Source organism: Sceloporus undulatus, chromosome 2, assembly GCF_019175285.1.
Source record: "Sceloporus undulatus isolate JIND9_A2432 ecotype Alabama chromosome 2, SceUnd_v1.1, whole genome shotgun sequence".
NCBI lineage: Eukaryota > Metazoa > Chordata > Lepidosauria > Squamata > Phrynosomatidae > Sceloporus > Sceloporus undulatus.
Genome location: NC_056523.1, coordinates 267,299,665 through 267,320,624, shown reverse-complemented (window position 1 = coordinate 267,320,624; position 20,960 = coordinate 267,299,665). Strand labels below are relative to the sequence as shown.

The 20,960-nt window shown below is 40.0% G+C and overlaps 1 protein-coding gene across 1 annotated transcript; it reads right to left on the bottom strand.

The window, feature by feature from the left end:
- Positions 1 to 1,401: 1,401 nt before the first annotated feature.
- Positions 1,402 to 20,454, bottom strand: FEM1C (fem-1 homolog C). Its single transcript, XM_042452573.1, has 3 exons — positions 20,191 to 20,454; positions 17,655 to 18,372; positions 1,402 to 7,126 (listed from the first exon to the last, which is right to left on the bottom strand). The coding sequence occupies exons 2-3, from the start codon at positions 18,196 to 18,198 to the stop codon at positions 5,817 to 5,819; spliced, it is 1,854 nt and encodes a 617-aa protein (XP_042308507.1). The 5' UTR covers positions 18,199 to 18,372; positions 20,191 to 20,454; the 3' UTR covers positions 1,402 to 5,816.
- Between the last annotated feature and the right edge of the window lie 506 nt (positions 20,455 to 20,960).

Sequence of the window (20,960 nt, the reverse complement as noted above, 5' to 3'; positions counted from 1 at the left end):
ACATGATAGGATCTTAAATATTTTTTAGAATGAAAAACAGTGTACACACATAATGAAAATCAGAATACTGTGTACAAACCACTTATTTTAAATGCTGAGCTGCTTAAGAGGAATTAAAAGTGTTACTAAAAGCCCAGTCCTATACATGTCTGCCCAGAAGACAGCACCACTGACTAAATAGGTCTAGTACATAGTTGCTGCTTAAAATGAGAGGCATAATTTTAAAGATTCCTATCAGTGTTTTCATGTCAAAAGCACCACAAAACCACACTTGTACTGGCAGATTCCAGTAGTTGCTTCACCATCATCTGAGTCATCTAAAATGCTCAAACACGAAAGCATGATGTGCTGGAGAAAAGCTTTTCCTCAACTTCCTCTCTACCCCTTCCTTTCAACCTTCTCTTGTTACAAGTCCTGGTACTGAAATGTTCTTTTAGCTTTAGCCTTGGCAATTAATGGATTCTAATTAATAGCATTCCTTTGTCCCAAATATTTGAATCAAATATCGGCTTCTCTGCGGGTGTGAAGGACGAGTCAGTTCATAAAAAAAATTGGGCACAGAAACCTCCCTGGATATACCTGTTATTACTTCAGGATTAGCATTGTTTCCCACTAGCTCTACATATATTTGTAATATGCTATAATGAGTATCAGTGTGGTTCTTGCTACATATCAAGGCAAAGAAAGAAAAAAAGGCAAAGCAAAACAAACAATTACAGGATTAGTGTTTGTTTCTCATCTTTGGGAGGAGGAAAATTATCCTGGAAAAAAAAGAAATAGCATGTCATCTAGGTGATGAGCCCAAATGTGTTTCAACCAAGATGATGAATATACATCTAATCCACTAGATTTGCACTATGGATATGAAGAGTTCTTTTGTAAAACCAGAGACATCAGTGTTTATCTCACACATCATTGCTTTTTAACATGTGTGTTGTACTGTGTGATGCTCCATTCCACAAATATCACCAATAATACTGCACCAAACTCCTAACAACACCTGTGCTATATTTTTTGTCAAGCCTTCCCCCCTGATAAATGAAGTTGTGTATGCTGATGCCATTGATTCCCTGCCTTACCTTGCTGTATGCCTGTGTTTTAAATTTTGTATAATTGGGTTTTTATCTAGAGATGTTTTGTAATGGTTTTTTATGGTTGTAATGGTTTTCTACGGCTGTAAACCAAAAGCGGTATACAAATAAAATATATTATTATTATTATTGTTATTATATTGTATATACACTGTGATTACACCATAAACAAAGTAACAAGTTCTGTTCCGAATCTTGAGGATTAGGTTTATAGCCTTATAGCTATGGAGACAGCTTAAAACCAAGAATCAGAAATTAAAGGTTAAATGATTTACATAACTTCTTGTCTCTCACAAACGGAAAGCAGAAGCAGAATTATTACATTTATTCACTTTGCAAAATTTGCCTTTTCTTAGTGCAAATCTAAATATTGTAGTGCACATACATAAATCCCTGAGTGTTTTAGTTATACATATGAACATTTTAAGTCTAACAAGTTAACCTTGCAAATCCAAAGCCTTACTCAATCATGAATAATAAGGAACTAAAATAATAAGATCCTTCATATTGTTCTTTACATTTTTGGTATTAAATCATAATTAATAGGGAGGAAAAAAATAACAAAATACTTGTTAGGCATCTTTGGTAAGGTATTGTAGTTATAATCTGGAAACAAAAAACAACATCCAGCCAATTTACCAAAGTAGCTGTTAGAAGCCTGCATTGTCAGTGGCCGGGTTCTGTGCTGCTTTCCAGGATCACATTCAACCAGTGTATCAGTTCTCTATAATAGACTCTCTCCTATAACAGACACATCACATATTTGCAATTTTTAAATTTATAATTCCACAAGAATAGTTCTTTGGGGGCTCTAGAAGATCAGACACCCTGTAGTTATCTTTTAAGTGTGTTTTAATTCTATAGTCTTTTAGAAACAGGGATGATACACCATTGCCAGTCAGATGTAGAAAAGAGAAGGGATGTCAGTGGTAAGGCTGTGAAATAGCTAGTCAGGCTTCACTATGACTAATTTGTAAACATCTGAGACATGTTTCCAACAAATGCATGTTTGTTTTCAGAGATGTGTAGCATTTTTACAGCCCTGCTATTAGATTATAAAATCTACAGTTCCCGCTTTGCTTTTTATAATATCATCAGCATTTTCCTTTGTCAGGAATTCTGGCCTTCTGCATAAAATCTTTCAGATTCCGTGTTCACATTTTCTTGAAACTAAAGGAATGCAAGAGTGATTCTGTATGCTTCAAAGGACAATCTGTTTGGGTGACAAGAGAGCCTCAACATTTCAAATTCTGTGCACCGTGTGTTGAGAGAACTGGCCACTAGAGTTCTGTTCTAGCTGTCAGATTCAGCTTTGAATGTACACAGAAACCACTAGAGCCAAAAAAACCACTATCTTGCTGAAAGAAGGCTGGCAATGTGGTGCATTTCAAAATATTCAAGTTCTACCCCCAGATTTGTTGTTCTCAAACAATATAAACTAAACGTACACTGTCAACGCACACTATGTTCAGTTAATACCAAATAAGGCCACAGGTACGCAGGTCACTATTTTGAGAACTCACCACAGTCAGACATTTTTCTACTGCTGCCAAAAATAGCAAACATTCCTATACAAATGGAACAGAGATAAAATGATGTATTGAAGCAATTTAGTCAAGAGTCAGTGTGAAATATGATACACATTTGTGTCCCCCCCAACTCAACAGGTACCATTTATCTGAGAGATATGCCAGATTCCCAGATAAAGCACAACAGCAGATGAAAGAAAGAGGGTGTGCTCAGAGTGTTTTAAAAGGAATCTAAGAAGAAGAGAGAAGCAGAAGTGGTCACTGAAAATACCTTCAAGGTTTTAATGTGAAAACAAGGAGTACAAGAGAACCAAACCTTTCCTTCTGAATTTGGAAATGTTCAAGTCTGAAAGGTAATTAACATAATTTTTTTAAAAAAAGTTTTGAAGCCCAAGTACTGCTGGTTAGAATGGAGAAACCATGGTATGTAAGGAGCAATTAACTGTGCTCATGGTTTTCACAGAATACCAAGGTCTAAATTCAACTATCAGTAGTAACTAGTGCAGACCCATGAATTTGTAGAACTTACAATTTTACTCAGTGAGTCTACTCTACTTGGGAGTAATAACTAATTACTGGATCTCTCCTTAAGCCTTTTACTTAACAGAAGGTATAACTGTAAAAACATATGCCATCAAAGGATCTATAAGGTGCCCCTTTCTCCAGCAGTTTTTCAGTGTCACAATACTTCTAACAAAGTAAAATAAAATATCTGAGAGGACACAGTGTTCTACAGTCTCCCTTTTCTCTCATGTCCTATTTTTAGGTTAAAGTAGGTTGGGTTTTGCCCTTCTACTATCTGAACTGACTACTTGCAAAACAGGTAAGCACTAGAGAATAATATGGGGAAAAAACAGCACATTCTTCATGCTTTCAGTCTATAAATAGTAGGTGTTTTAGCCATTGTAAGAGTAGCCAGCTTAAATAAACCTCCTGGTGTACACCTGTGAATTTGCTTTTGAGAAAAGTGATCCAGGTATGCTTATGGATATGAAACAGTTTGCAAGTATTTTACACTTGATGTGAAAATTATATAATAAACTACACATTTTTGCTTTCTTCTCTTTCTTGGTGTAATGAAGTCACTCCACTTTTTGTCTAACACACAATAGGCAATGACCCTGTTCAGATGTAATGCTTAAGCATGATTTAGACTTAAAAATGAGCAATAGTCTGTGTTGGATGGCTTCATGTTCTATTCCATCTTCTTTTCTTACCATGTGAGGGGAAAAGACTGAAAGTTATAATTTCCAGTTTTGAAGAAATCACTCCTTCTCACTTAAGAGGAGAGGGAGAGAAAAAGCATGAACCCAAGACTTTCAACAGCTTATTCTCATAATTTATAATTTTAATCCATGGAGTACATTATGTCTGATCTGAGTCAATGCGATAGCAGTAATGAAAACGCTATGGTGTGACTACTAGTGTAAACTGTGAGAAAGTGGACAAACTAAATTAACTGAAGGTGGTAAGTGGTATTTTACAATTCTAAAAAATAACCTTGAACCACAGTCCCACCAGACTTGAGGCACTGATTTGGTTACAAATTTCTCCTGCATTTTCAACTGTCACAGATTCATAGTCATCTATGCATTGCATTTCTAAACTGAAAAGGTTTTAGATAAATAAACCAAACAGGATATCAAGTCAGTGGCAACTCAAAACTTATAATAAACTATACTGGCACATAAATTGTATTCCACTCCAAGAAAAAAATGAAGTTTTTAAAAAAAAAATTCTTGAGAACCATTTTATTTTAAGACATTTGCAGGTCTAGTATGCCATAGTAAGTTCCATTATGAGTCAACAATAAAGTGCTGAATTATATTAGTTACCTGAATCTTAATCTCATTTGTAGTCTTCACTTATGGTTTCCTTATCATGTCTAAAAAGCCCTTTCTGCTGCAATAGCTAAGCTGTTGTGCAAGTTATTATAAAAATAGATAGCTTTCAGTGGAAGCTATGTATTTTACATGGCCTCTTGATGTTTCCATAAATATGGCTGAAAGGTATTAGAGAATAAAATGCATGCAAATTATGTGTAAGAGTTATTTTAAAATGACGGAGAGGGGATACTACTAAACTTCTGAAGCCCTTGCAGAGGGGTACTGGTTACAACCATATAATTAATTATACTAGCTGATAGCTAGATCTGGACTGACAAGCATCATGCCAACATGCTTTAGTTTCTTTCGTAGCTAAGAATCTTGAGTTGTAATTTCAGACTATGTTTGATCTAGTTCTTCTCACTGAGTCATATGATTAAGTTTCAGGTTAAATTTGAAAAAAACCTCTCTATGTCTAGTCACACAATCAGCTCAAGCAAGACAAGAGTGCAGTGGGGTAGAAGGTAGTTCATTACCTCTCCCTACTTGCAGCAAGACATATTAAAATAACTTTTAGACTTAATTTAAAGTGAATTTGCCAACAATAACACATTTTACTCCCAAATTCAGCACGCAACTCTCAAAAAATCAATAGAAAGCAACTGCAGAAACAGCTAGGGTGAAAAGTCAAATGAGAGTCTGGACAGCTGACTGAAGTCTTCAAAAACTGTCATGCTGAAAAGAATGTATTCTTGAGAGAGCTCTTGCACGAGAGAGAGCTCTAATAAACTGCAAGAAAACAGTATCAAAGCTAAAAACAGCCAACTGATGCATAGGAATATGCCAACACACAAACAGTCATGTTCAAGCCAGTGCATAGAGAAGATAAAAGCACTTATGGTAACTGCAAATGTTAACAAGTCCATACAACTTGTATAGTTCAGCAATGAACCAATTAGAAAAAAAGAAGTAGAAATGCTCAAGCAAGAACAAAAAGATGACTTCTCAGCTATACAAAATCTGCACACCTGTAAGAATAAGACAATACCACAAAAATTATTCAGTTCAGTCCCAAACAACCAACAGGCAAACTAAACCAGAGTAGACAAGCCTTTGGCAGACAATTTTAGTGAGTCCAAATATAATATTACATTTCTAAATAATCCACAAAATATATTATATGGTATGTTTGTTTTAAATACTAGGCAACCAGTTCTTCTGCAGATCTGAGTCTAACGATGCCTTCGCTAAAGAGCAGGATGGACCAAGCTGAATGAATGATGGTGTATCGCTCGCATATCACAACGGTGCTTGAGAAAGCCACAGTTAAAGTTCCTAACACATGCTCCTACAGTAAGAAGAGCCTACTATCATCTATGGAGCAAAACAAAGTTCTCAAGTTTTTCTGGGATGTGCCCTTGGTAACCTATGCAATGATTCACAATTACACGGGCAGCAAGACACTGCAGTGTGGTATGGTTGATGGGTTGGATTAAGTTCTTTGCCATTTCCTTTTCATCCAGCAAGTCAATAGCAGTTTGTTTATGCAAGTTTGTTGCATCAAAATGTGAACCTGATTTGATAAGAAGATTCATGATATCAGGATGGTTGTTCAGTGCAGATATGTGTAAAGGGCTGTTGTCATCTGAGTCTCTAGCATTTACATCAGCACCACATTCCACTAAAGTAGCAGTAACTTGCAAAGAAGGAAATTTACAAACTGGATAGCGCCCAACACATGTGGTATTCTTATCAACAGCAAGGTGGAGTGGGCTAAAGTTATTCTTTCCCTTAGGATGTAGCTTAAGAAATCGATATATAGTCTGTTTCTTAAAATGATCTTGCTCCAAACTACAAGGAACTTTTTCCAGCAAGCAAACTAAATGCAAGATGATGGAAAGGGCTTTGTGGAGTTGTATTTGGTCAGGTGGACACTGAGTATGTTTGATGGCACGTTCTATTTCAAGAACACTTTTACACAGTATACCCATAAGATCGTCAAATGTAACAGTTGTACCCAACAAGCCTTTTGCCCTGTCTTGCAGCATGAAGGAGAAGAGTTCAGCAAATGACAAGAGACTGCTTGCAGTCATAGGGCTCAGGGGGTCCAAATTGCTCTGCTGCATATCCAAAGCATACTTCCACAGATTGATGCATCGTTTGAAGTTGCCAGAGTCTGCATAGACAGCACCTCTGTAACGAATATAGTAAGACGTATCTGGGTGAGAAGGACCAAGAATACGTTCTCTAATTAACAATGCCTGCATTCTCATCTCATCAGGGTCTGCAATTAGGTTTTCCAACTCTTCAGCACTGTTCACTTCCTTGGCATAATCATAAGCCATTATCAACGCAGGAGGCACAGGCTTGCTGAGGATGTTAGTCCTATCACTGTACCTCATATCCATGGCTCTTTTCCAGTATTTCAAAGCTCCAAGCAAATCTCTCTTTTTGTCCACAAATGTGGCTCCTAGGAGTTCCAGTGCATTGATGCGTTCTGCTTTACTTGTCTCCACATGTTGAGTCAGAAAGTCAACAATGTTTGTGTGGCCTGTAACACTTGCTGAAAGAAGAGGAGTCATTCCATAACCATCTTTTTCCATCTTTGCACAGTATTTGAGAAGCATCTTCATAATTTCCAAACTACCAGATTCTGCACAATCATGCAATGCTGTGTTTCCTGTAGAGGGGGGAAAAAAGAAACCAATGATCATGCATACAATGCTGTGATACATTTTCAGAGCACGATTACGCCTACTTTAAACACCTACTAAAATGCCTATACAAATGTCACATAAATTTTCTAGTAAGCTAACTTTGGAAATAATGAAGATGATAAAGTCACACAGCATAAGCAGATATTTTGTGAGTGGAGAAATACTCTAAGGTTGTATTTTAATTCACATCAATAACATGGCAGAAGGGCAGCTTCCATTTTTAGTCATTTGAATAATCTTCATACTTGCATTTAAGGAAAATAATTGGGCCTGGATATTTGGGCTTTTATATTTGCCAGCTCAAAAAGATAACAGTCTTTCATCAGAATTTCCTAATGCAGCCATTCTATTGGAAATCTTCCTGTAAAGCACTCTTCCACTGTCTCCAGATACACATTTTTAAACCACTCACCCAGCTGTGTTGAAAGCATTAATTGTGCCTAAGCAAGCAGGCTCTGGATGGAGATAAAAGATTTCAGTGAGGCCAAAATAAACACAAGAGAATAATGTTGGGCAATATCCTATAAGGGATAGTGAGGAAGGGCATGCCTGATACATTTTAAGAATAAGTAAGTAATGCAGATCCTCCACTAGGAAACAAAAAGGTGTACTGTGATACAGCTTCATTTTATTATGCTAAACACTTGAGTTATGTTTTAAACAATTATTTCTAATTTTTCATTCTGATGAGGTCTAACTTTCTTCTGTAAGTTAACAATCAAGTCTCTCCAGGAGGACTTCATTAACTGTGGTCATACCCATGGTGGCCCACAGTTCTGTAGCAAACCCCCAACCCAACAAAAAGTTCATGCCTGAAAGTAGAATACTGCAATAAATTTCACATGAATGAACAATGCAGGGACTGACAGTTCTGCAGTCAGAAAATTACAAGTTCTCAGTACTCCTTGTAGGTCTGCAGCCAACAGATGCCAAGAGTATGGAAAAAACTATCTAAATCAAACCTGCATGAAAGTACCTTTCTGTATAGTGTCAAAGGCATTTATTAGCAAATGGATCCTCTGGTAGAAAGGTATTCAAGTCTAACACTTGACATGATGGGCTTGGGCACTGATTAGCAAGCAGATCTGATTGTAGGTTAACTACCCTGACCTATCATTTCAAATGGCAAATCTAACCACAATGCATAGGCTTTTAGATTACTGAAACAAACAGTCAATGATCTGTTTATTAGAAATGCTTAGCGATTTCTAATAAATTCATATATTACTGCCTTTCAATTTCCAAGGAGCTCAAATGCAATATATATCTTTTAAAAGTAGGTGTGTTTATTGCTTCAAAACTGCAAAATGGGAACTGCAGGCATGGGCAGATACAAGAAAATCCATCAACAGGCAAGATGTCAGTCTGCTAATTGAAAGGGCAAATCTAGGTACAGTACTTATTTGCAAACAAGTCAACTAGTGAATGCCCACATACAGCAAAGTATTGCAGTGACACACCGCACCATATTATTTATGTTTACAATGGTCCAAAGCACACTGCAGAAATAATCCTGTTTGAGACTGCTTTAACTGTCCTGGCTCAGTGCTAGGGAATCCTGGGAGTTGTAGTTTGTTGTGGCACCAGAGCTCTCTGACAGAGAAGACTAAATGTCTCACAAAACTACACATCCTAAAATTCCTAGCATTGAGCCAGGACAGTTAAAGAAGTCTCAACCTGGATTATTTCTGCTGTGTGCTTTGGACCTAAGAAAGAAGTCCTGCAGTCTTCAATGGAGCTTACTCCATGGTTGTTTTAGTCTAATTTTTCTCTGTTCCGCTATGGTGACATCTGGTATACTTCTTAATATGTATCCTTTTCAGTGTCAAAATGATTTTACAATGAAATTTTATGGTAGGGGTGGGAATCACACAGCCTTTCCAATGTTACCAAACTACAACTTCCAGCATTCCTAGTTACTGGCTATGCTTGGCTACGTCTCCTGGGTCTTGCAATCCAACTTTGCCACTCCTGCCTTATGGGCAAAAATTGATTATTACGTCCAACTACAGTCAACCCACTGAATAAATAATTTCATTCAATAATTATGCAAATCCAATTCATTCAATCAGTATACTCTATTAGGGATTAACAACTGGATTTAGACCTATATAAATAGCAACTCTCTTTCTAACAGGTTGTTGCCTGCCTGGCTCATCCTATCACCAGTAGATGAATTGCTATGTCAGAATATTGTCATATTCAAACTACTGGAAAGCTTTCAACCCAAGAATGTTTATAAATAGTGCTGCTCCTACAAAAGAATTTTTAAAAATCTAGGAAATTGCTCATATCAATCCCAGAAGTAGTGTGTACCAGAGACAGAGTAAAAAGGCAGACATTCATGAGAAGGCATTCAAGAGGGTAGAAAGATTAAAGAAAGGAAGCACAAGACAGAATAACTTAAGGAAAGGAAGTAGAATTAGGAAATTGTCTGTGACAATGTTTGTATTTTAAATTGTTGTTGTAGTTGTTGTTATCTGCCCTCAAGTGGGTTCCGACTCATGGTGACCCTGTGGATGAGACATCTCCAATAATCCCTATCCTCCACTGCCTTGCCAAGATCCTGCAAGCCCTTGCTCACAACCCCCCCCCCCACTGAGTCTATCCATCTGGTTTGTGGTCTTCCTCTCTTTCTTCTTCTTTCTTGAGCGTGTCCAAAGGAGGGCCACCAATGGTGAAGGACCTGGAAGCCATGCCTTATGAGGAAAGACTTAGGGAGCTGGGTATGTTTAGCCTGGAAAAGAGACAGTTAAGAGGTGATATGACAGCCCTGTTTAAGTTTTGAAGGGGTGTCACATTGAGAATGGAGCAAGGTTGTTTTTTTGCTGCTCCAGACACTAGAACACAGAGCAATGGATGGAAGCTGCAGGAAAAGAGATTCCACCTTAACATTATGAGGAACTTCCTGACAGTAAGAGCTGTTCAACAGTGGAACACACTTCCTCTGAGTGTGGTGGAGTCTCTTTCTTTGGAGGTCTTTAAACCGAGGCTGGATGGCTATCTGTCAGGGATGCTTTGATTGTGAGTTCCTGCATGGCAGGGGGGTTGGACTGGATGGCCCTTGTGGTCTCTTCCAACTCTATGATTCTAGCCATTACCTTTGTTAGCATTATTGTTTTTTCTAGTGATCTGTGCCTTCTCATTATGTAGCCAAAGTAAGATAGCCTCAACTTGATCATCTTTGCTTCCAAGAAGAGCCCTGGTCTGATCTGTTCAAGAACCCATTTGTTTGTTTTCTTGGCTGTCTATGGTATTGTAAGTACTCTTCTCCAGCACCATACTTCAAATGAGTTGATTTTCTTTCTGTCTGCTTCCTTCACTATCCAGCTCTCACATACGTACATGGTAATTGGGAATACAATGACCAGAATGATTCTGATTTTAGTGCTCAGTTGTATGTCTTTACTCTTCAGTATATTTTCCAGTTCTTTCATAGCCGCCCTTCCCATTCCTAATCATCTTCTTATTTCTTGGCTGCAGTCTCCATTCTGGTCAATGTTTGATTCTAGATATGGGAATTCTTTAACTATTTCAATTTCCTCATTGTCTAGATTAATTTGTGTATTTCTTCTGTGATTATTTTGGTTTTCTTTATGTTCAGCATCAGACCTGCCTTTGCACTTTCATCTTTGACCTTCCTTATTAACTACTCCAATTCCTGAATGTCTTCGGCTAATATTATGGTGTCATCTGCATATTTTAGGTTGTTAATGTTGCTTCCTCCTATCTTCACTCCTCCTTTTTCTCATTCTAATTCTGCTTTTTTTATGATGTTTTCTGCATATAAGTTAAACAAGTAAGGTGATAGGATGCAACCTGACTCCTTTGCCTACTGGGAAACACTGTGTTTCCCCAAATTCTGTTCTGACGGTGGCCTCTTTTCCTTGGTACAGATTCCTCATCGGAACTGTCAGATGTGGTGGCACCCCATGTCTTTGAGTGCATTCCATAGTTTTTTGTGATCTATACAATCAAATGCTTTGCTGTAGTTTATAAAAGACATGCTGATCCTTTTTTTGGAATTCTTTGGTGCGCTCTATTAGCCATCACATGTTTGAAATGTGGTCCCTAGTGCCCCTTTCTTTTCTGAATCCTGCTTGCATCTCTGGAATTTCTCTGCCATGTTCTAGCAGAGTTTCTTTCTGATGTTTCGCCAGCATATGTGGCTGGCATCTTCAAAGAATGCTTTGCCTGGAAAAATTGGGTGTATATATACTGTGTGAGCCTGGGAATGCAGGAGTGGTTTGCCTGTGTATTGTTCTGTGTTGATGGCTGGCCTCAGCCTGGGAGGCTAATGCAAACGAGGATTAACGTCTGCTAATTGGTGATCAATTATCTGCTGGAAAGTCCCTGACTCAGGGATAAGAGATTCCTCTATCGTTGTCTGAATCAAAGTGACCCCTTCCTCTTCATTTTAACTCACTCACTCCTAGTGTTGCTACACAGTCAACCCTCTGTTTTCACAGGGGATCTGTTCCAGACCACCATCACCCCCTGCAAAAACAGAGTTTCACATATACTCAAGCTCCATTGGCTTGAATATAGGTGCGCGGCTGTGAGAGCGTACATGCGTTCCCCTTGGGCATAGCCCATTATTTACCCCTTCGTTCGTCCTTTGTGCATAAGCAAGGGACGCAGTTTTCAAAACTGCGAGAACGGAGGGAGGACTGTATTCATGCATTCCATTTCCTTCTTTACTATGTCTGGTTTTCCCTGGCTCAAGCTTCTAACATTTCATGTTCCAATTACATGTGTAGCATTGCTTCTGACTATGCTTGTTTTATTGGACATGTTTTCTGTCTGGCCTCCCCCTCTCTAATTGTTGCTTTTTGAGCTGTTTCACCTAAAGAGTTTTCTTGATGAAATGGTCTTGCAAGGGGGGACACATTTTGCCTCCTTTCGCACAGTGCTGACAAGTGTCAGCTATGGTAATATTACTGTTCTTTGTGAGAGCTGGCTTCAGTGTCACCCACCATTACTGCTGCAGCCCAGTAGCTGTTCTTGTATTTAATGCCTGTTATTTCCTTCTTCCCTCCCTCAATTCTTTTCCTTTCCTTTTTACACTCCTAAATGTCTTTCCCACCCTGCCCTCCTCCTCCCTGCCTTCTGCTTTATTCCCACTGGTGGCATCAGTGGCCTTCTTGTTGCGGAGGTTTCTGATATTCCTGGGCAGTGAGGTTGAAGCCTCCCTCTTTGTCTGTCACCCTTCTGGTCTCAGAGAGGATGGGGAGGCTTTGATGTACCTGGGTTTCCAAGCGTGCTTCTTTGTCCCTCTGAAAGGAAGCACGCTTCTGGTCTCACAGGGTATTTTAAATACCAGAGGATTATTGATATTTAGCCCCTTTGAACCATGTCCAAATGCAAGGGGCTCACTAACACAGTATCCTTCAACAGTCACAACATGCATAACTGTTGAATAACAATGCAGCCAACAGCAGTATTACATTGGGATCACATCTACTCCCAACTTTGGGGAGATACAGATGGGGGGAAAGGAATGGTGCTGCCCCTTTTTGCCCCCAACGGAGGCCGCAGCAATCAAACAATGCAGCCTCTGGAAGTCCTAAAAAGAACCCACTCCTGGCAAGTTGTTCTTAGGGCTGGCGCCCTCACACACACTGATGATGTCCGTGTGGTGCCATTTGGATGTTTTGTCACACATACATCATCATGGTGGTCCCCGTGTGGATGGTGGCAAGCCATTATGGTGCGGTAGGGCTCAGGAGCGTGCAGACAATCCGCTCTCCCAAGCCCTAATTTCGGCCCCAGGATGGCGCTTTTTGCCTGTCTGTATCAGGCCTTTGGGAAAGTATTTCAATGTGATAGAATCTATGTTTTTCCACAAAAACAGGACAATCAGTTTAAATCATAGCTCAGTTCACCAATACATCTTGCTTCTCTAAAATGGTAGCTAGTCTACACTAACAGGTAGATTGTCTACCCTGTCTACAAGCCAGGGCAACAAGAACGTTATCCTTCTTGCAAGCATTTACTTGTCTTTATTCTTAATTTGAAAACAACCAACAAGTATTTGCTGCTATTTATAACTCTGCACAAAGCAGCATTTAAAAAGCATGGTGTGCAATGGCCCTCCTTGTTCTGAGATGTTAGTTAATGCCATTTAAACCAATCTCCTATTTTTTTTCCTCGTTAAAAATTCATTCTACTAACATTAAAAAAACTATACATTCCTGACTTCATGTTTGTTAGTCTCTGGGTTACAGGATTATACTAGCTTGATTGTAACTTTATGAAAATGATGATTTATGGGTTAATCATCTGAACCACTGTATATTGTATCTTAATTATTTAGGCTGCAATCCTATGCTGTTACCTAGTAGTAAGCCCATTGAAAGCAAACATGAATATGATTTCACTGTGAAAGATTTAACTCATAATCCTATGGGCAGACTACACTTCCACTTGGGTACTGCATTTACACACAATATTGCAGGCCTATGTAAATTTGAGAGCCAGAGTGGTGCAGTGGTTTGAGCACCAGACAATGACTCTGGAGACCAGGGTTCAAATCCCTCTTCAGCTATGGAAACCCACTGGGTGATCTTGGGAAAGTCACACACTCTCAGCCTGAGGAAGGAAAAAGCAAACCTCCTCTGAACAAATATTGCCAAGAAAACCCCATGACCTTAGGGTCACAACAGGTCAGAAACAACTTGATGACACACAACACATAGAGGCAACATCAGCTAATAAGTTACAGTAAACATATGGAGACCTCAAAGGGAAGATGGGTAAGATTAGACTATGCACATTTCTGTTAATTGTGTATTTTTTCTTCACTGCATTGAAAACTGGTCACCTATATCTTGCCCTACCACTGGGCACAATGAGACAGCCACTTCAGGCAGCAAATGTAGGAGCAAGGAGGGACAGCAAGATGTTGAAGGACTGATCATGTGAGTTAAGCCAGCTTGCTCTCACCCCTTAAGCTATGCTGCTGCCTTCCAGTGCAGTAAAAGACACTTTCCTCTGAAAAACACAGGAACAGAATTCTTATGTACATAAAATGGGATCTTGTCCTTTATGTCATGTAGCAAAATGTTTTGACAAGCCCTGATATTATCTTTACTGCATAGGCAGTTATGCTGCATATAGGTCAAACTTTTGCCTTCTTTATCCCTGAAACTCTCCAATGTAGAGGCAGTACAACATTTTCTAAGCCCTTGGACAGCAAAGCTTTAATTTTTTGCAAAGTGAATATATTGCTGTGGGTAGACTCACGTGATAACCACAATTCATAATAATGAACCATAAGGATGGCAGGTTTATATATACACATTATGATTAATGAGAACAAGATTCACATGGTTCTTCTGCTGAGCTTTAAAATATCTTTGAGCATACTCACTCTCAACACACCAGGTTATGTGCACAATTATTAAGATCTTACATTTTCATACCTTTATACTTTATAAAAAGTAACACCAACTGTGATACTAAAAACATTAAAACCTAATATAAGAATCCTATTATTTTAAAAAGTAGGGTCAAACCTGAGAGTAGCATACCGATCAAGCTTGGTCCTCCAGTTATTTCCCAGCACAATCTTCTAAGGTCCAAAACACAATGCAGAAATAATCCAGTCTGAGACTGATTTAACTGCCCTGACTCAGGTAATCATGAGATTTGTAGTTTATTCTGGCACTAGAGCTCTCTGACAGAGAAGGCTACATGTCTCACAAAACTACAGTTCCCAGAATGCCCTAGAATTGAACCAGTGCAGTTCAAAAAAAAAGTTCTAAAAATCTCTCTGTACAAATGTGGCTAAATAAGATATGGTCATAACTTTTTCAAAAGAATTGGCACACAAAATAGCAGCAAGGGGAAACAAAAGATTTTTAAGATCATTCTGACAGAAGCTGCTGGTCCACTTACTATTAATTACTACTGAAGGAAACATATGCATTACAAAAATGCTTCCCTGCAAGCACTGAATAAAAAGAACTTCCCAGGAATTTAATGAAACTTACAGTATCTGGTGACTTAATCATCCATGTTAGATTTCCCTGAAATTTCCAGGTTGCTGAAACTCTCTAATGTAAAAAGAGACTTAGGTTGCATCCACACCGCAGAAATAATCCAATTTGACACCACTTTAACTGCCATGACTCAGTGGTATGCTATGGAATTCTGGGATTTGTAGTTTTGTGAGACATTTAGCCTTCTCTGTCAGAGAGCTCTGGTGCCACAACAAACTACAAATCCCACAATTCCATGGCACTGAGCCATGGCAGTTAAAGTGGTGTCAAATTGAATTATTTCTACAGTGTGGATGCAGCCTCAGACCACGATCCTTTACATACTTACTTGTCAGTAAGTCCCACTGAACTCAACAGGGCTTACTTCTGAGTAGTGATGTTCCTGATTGCATTGTTAATAAAGAAAGGTACATTTTCTCTGACCAATAAGCTGCTTTACATGCTTCCTTGAACTGACAAGACACTTTTAAGACCTAGTTTGATACAACTACTCTTTACTGCAAAAATGGCAGATCATATTTGTTACGATCCAATATGACTCATTACAGAAAACATTTAAAACCTATGAAAAAGTTTTGGAAGGTGAAATTGGGATCCTATAAAATGTTCCCATTCAATCTAAGTAAACACTGTACTGAATATAATTACTGCCATAACTGGAAGCCACAAGCACTAAAGTGTCACTCCAAAAGTGCCCAATTTAGCTAGAGGCAGAGGGAACAGGAGGAATCAACTACTGCTGTTAATAATTAAAAAGCAAAATATTTCCAGGAACTGGATTAATCTATTATAAACCGATACAAAGAAGAATGGCTGAACTGACACCTGTTGATGCAGTTACTCCCTTGCAGGTCAGAGAAAAGGGAAAAGGTTTGTAGCCAAGAACAAACAACTCCACAACCTTCCAATGCCTGAAAGAAGGTACAACATATGGTCTTGCCTTCATGGCTTCAATAATCCAAGTGCTCTACTAGTAAATAGAATCGTGGCTATATTAATTTTCAGTGGCTGTACTACAATGATATCAAGGATTTAGCACAACAGAAAAGAAGGAAGTTGAGTTTTACTGCCAGGTGTCAGCACTAGCAACACACCACTCCTAACAAAAATAAAATTCCATTCTCATTGCTATTAAGGGCAGAACTTATGTTTCATGTATGAGTCATTCATAAACACAGTGAAGACATACAACAGTGGAAGTTCACAGGGCATGAGCAAGTCTGTCAACAAAATAAAATGCTTAGAATTTTTATAGTGCTTTGGATCAATCCAAGCATTTCATGAAACTGTCCTGTTGTAGCCCTTACAGCATAGCCTATAAGGGAGGTCAGTATATTATCCCTTTGCTGTATTCTGTATAACTGAGAGATTACCATATGAAATCAAACTTCCTGATTTGTGTGCTCAGTGTTGTAGTAAGCCCACACATGATCACACAACACCTTATTACACAATGGGCAGGATCCAGCCAAAGCAAAGCATTTCTAAATCCCAGTGGCTTTTATATGAGTTAAATGCATACTTAAATCACTCCAAATTAATACAGCTAATAATTTTGGGATGACAAGGTAAAGTCAGATTTATCTGAGACAGAGGCAGGCTGCGGAGAAGCTTATTGGTGGCTACCTGAAAAAGTAGACATACCTATCAAACCAGTTAGTGTGAAAGATGAGGAAAAGGTGTAATTAAACAAGAACAGCACATCCACAACTGGAACAAAAGGACAAGGTAAAGCAACTACCATCACAGTGTAAATTACAGGACCCTTTGCTTAATAACAGTGTTGTATTAACCATAACAAGAACAAAGAGGCATTTGTTGTGACAGCAATAATTCTGTCTTTTTGTTTTTTTATTTCAATCACAGGTATATACTAACTGATTTCCTTCCAGCAAACTAAGTCTTTAATTTTAATTAAATAATGGAGATTTGTTTTAAAAAAAACCCAGGACAACATTATTTCTATTGCAAAAAAGACCAACAAATGGGTTCTGAAATCTGGATCAAGCCAGAAATCTCCCTAGAAGCCGAGGACAAAACTCAGATTGTTGTACTTTGGACGCATCATGAGAAGACATGAATCATTGGAAAAAACAGTAATGCTAAGAAAGGTAGAGGGAAGTAGAAAGAGAAGAAGACCGCATGCAAGATGTATGGACTCTTTGAAAGAGATCACAAGTATGAGTTTGCAGGAGTTGAGCAAAGCAATGGAGGACAGAGGGTCTTGGAGATGACTCAAGGGCAGTTAACAACAACAAAATGAATAAAAATTTTCCAGTTTCCACATTGTGGTAATTTTAATCAATGGATTAGTACCACAGAGCTACATATTCACAACTGCTATCTGTAGCTTCCATTACACACACACAAAACACCAAAAAGTATAGACAACTAAGACCTAGTTAAGCTTGCTATCTTAACTAAACTAGAAGATAATTCTTAGAACTAATAGTATTTTCACTTTGCTGAAAATTGATACTAAACTCACCTTTGACACTTTTTCTGTTTACATCAGCTCCTTTCTCAAGCAAATACTGAGCAATTTCTTTATGCCCTTTGTAACAGGATATCATAAGGCATGTATGCCCATGGCGGTTTGATACTTCCAAATCAGCTTTATGCTCCACAAGATACTTCACAATTTCCAGGTGGCCATCAAAACAGGCAGCTCTAAGAGGTGTTGAGTTTGTCAAAGTTGTATTGTTAACAGATGCACCATGATTCAATAGAGACTGAACCACCTTTAAATGACCAGCAGCTGATGCTGCCCACAATGGTGGTGCACCCTCAATAGTCTCACCATCAAAATTCACAGAACCACCGACTTCTATTGAAGCGCTGCAGTGCTCCAGCAGATGTTCCACCATGTCCAGGTGCCCATAGCGAGCTGCCATGAGAAGAGGCGTGGCTCCATTTGTTTTTTCTGACATCAGCAAGGCCACTTCTTCTTTACTTTTATTTGCCAGCAATTTGGTGAGGAGCCGCAGCTTGCCATCGCGAGCTGCATTAAATACTGCTGTCTTTAGATCCATTTAGTCTTTGCCTCTCAACTTCACCTGTTCTTCAGAATCACAAGTAGCAGAATAACAGGAACCACAAAGTTGAGGCCAGTCCCTGCCCACTCTCCCCGGAGGACGCAATATCTCTATGTACACCATGAATTTATCAACAGGTGACCTCTCAAGGCAAACACTGAGCTCAGTAGCCTAGAAGAAGAAGATAAAAAACACAAACTTTTAAGAGTTTACTCTTTGCTTTTCAATGAAAATACTCAAACACCCTTGGCTTATGCAATGCCTCCCCTGTGTAACATCAAACCTCCTAGTAACTATCCTCTCTGGTCCAAAACACATTGCAGAAATGACTCAGTGTGAGACCACTTTAACTGTCCTGGCTCAATGCTAGGCAATTCTGGGAACTGTAGTTCTGTGAGACAATTAGCCTTCTCTGTCAGTGCCATAAGAAACTACAATCCCCAGGATTCACTAGCACTGAGCAATTAAAGCAGTCTCACACTGGATTGTTTGATAAATAAGGTATCACCAGTCTTTTATTTGTCCATATGATTTTTTTCCTGCCTAAATGTAGACTTTTACATTTATCCCTGTTGAAAATCTCACTTTAACTTTTGGGCCCTTTCCTTTTGCATGCTAACCTGTGACTATGGGGTGAATCTACACTGTAGGAATAACAGTCTGACATCATTTTAACTGCCATGGCTCCATCCTACAGAATCCTGTGATTTGTCAGATACCAGCACTCTTTGTTAGAGAAGGTGAAAGACCTTGTAAAACTACAAATCCCATGATCCCATAAGATGGAGCTACAGCACTTAAAAGTGGTGCCAAACTGCTTTCTTTCTACAGTGTAGAACAGTGGTCCCCAAACTATGCCCTTTAAGGGATTGTGGACTTCAGCTCCCAGAATCCCAGACTATTGGCCAACATTGCTGAGGCTTCTGGGAGCTGAAGTCCAGAAGGGCTCAGTTTGGAGACCACGGGTGTAGAAGCATGTTGGCTGCTGGCTTCAAAGACATGTATTACCTCCAACATATACTGGCTCCTGAAGTCCCCAATTAAGTGGAACTTTGTTGCCTGCCAGGATCCAAGGTACAAGTTTCTCTCCTCACCTTTGGACAGACAAACAGGCTCAACCAAGCTCTCCCCCAGAATCCAAAGATAGAGCCCTGTTAGTCTGGAGAATGGCTATGTAGAAAGATCCTGCAGCATCTTTGAGACTCACTGAGAGAAAGACATTGGCAGCATGAGCTTTCCTAGACTTAATTCTACTTCCTCAGATGCATTTAGTGGAGTGGAAGCCAGGCACCACATACACCTTCACATACCAATGGCATATATAGGTCTGTGCCTGGCTTTCCACTCCACCAAATGCCTCTGAGGAAGTAGACTGAAGTCTAGGAAAGCTCAATGCTGCCAGGTCCTTTCTCTCGGTGAGTCTAAAGGTGCCACAAGATCTCTCTGTGCACTGATTCCACAGACCTTTGAATCCTAAAACTATCACAATTGGTCAACTTGCCAAATAAATAATAATAACAATAACAATAACAATAATAATAATACTAGGGGACAGCATGAATTGCGGGGAGAGGATTTCTGTGAGGCTATTTTTATTTTATTTGTTTAATCACAGTTTTTTAAAATATATTAATTAATTAATTAATTTATTTATCTATTTTTTAAGCCACAGCCCCTGAAGAGGGACTTCTTCCCCTTCTGCTCCCTTCCTTCCTGGAGGAAGCTCTCTCGGCACAAAGGGCCCAGGAAACGCCTCGTACCCACACACCCATAAAAGCCCTCCAGGGCTGCAGAGTGCGAGGGCCGGCCTCCCCTTCCCTTTCAGCCAAGTGGTCCCCAAACTGTGCTCTTTATTAGGGGAGCTCTTTAGGACTCCAACTCCCAGAATCCCAGGCTGTCGGCCAGCGCGGCTGAGGCTTCTGGGAGTTGAAGTCCAACAATGTCTTAAAGGGCGACGCTGGCCTCAGCCCTTTCCCTGCGGCCAACTACCTTCCCGCGCCTCCTGCAGCAGCAGCAGCAGCAGCAGCAGCAGCCTCTTCGTTCTCGGCGCCCTTCACAGCGGAGCCGCCGCCGCCGCTGCTCTTCGTGGTGACGTCGGCCGCGTTGTGGCTGCTACTGCTGCCGTCGCCGCGCCCCGTTCCCAGCGCAGCTCCTCCATGACAGGGAGAGCAATGAGCCGCTGCCACAGCCGTCGCCTCCCTCTCCTCGATCCTCCCTGAGAGCGAGCGAGCGAAGAGACACGGAACGCTGCGCAACCGAACTTGCTACCTCTCGTCTCGCTCCGTGCTCAGAGCCAATCAGAGGCCAAATCTCCTCCTCTGGCCAGATCGTTTCCTCAAGAGAAGAAGGGGAGGGCGGGACTGGGTTGATTGGTGGGAGGAGTCGGTGAAGGCAAGTTAGGGTGAGAGGGAAAGAGAGGACGCATGCGCGGAGGCGGTAGGGCGGCGCTGAGGAGGAGGAGGAGGAGGAGGAGGGGAGGAGCCCTAGTCTTCAGGGAGGGCTGAGTCCAGGCAGCAGCGCCTCCAGTCGCGTGCCGCCCGCGAGGAGTTAACTCATAATGGCGGCCTAGGAGCACTCTGGCTCCACGGCTCTCCCTCCTGCCTGACTCAGGTCCAAAGCACACTGCAGGGATAATCCAGTTTGAGACCGCTTTAACTGCCCTGGCTCAGTACTACTGTATTAGGGAATCCTGGGAATTGTAGTTTATTGTGGCACCAGAGCTCTCTGATACAGAAGGCTAAATGTCTCACTAAACTACA

Excerpts from the sequence above, each read along its gene's own strand:
- FEM1C (XM_042452573.1), bottom strand. The coding sequence starts at position 18,198 with ATGGATCTAAAGACAGCAGTATTTAATGCAGCTCGCGATGGCAAGCTG. Across the intron at positions 7,127-17,654 it reads AAACAGAAAAAGTGTCAAAG|GAAACACAGCATTGCATGAT; the intron begins GTGAGTTTAGTA and ends CCCCCTCTACAG.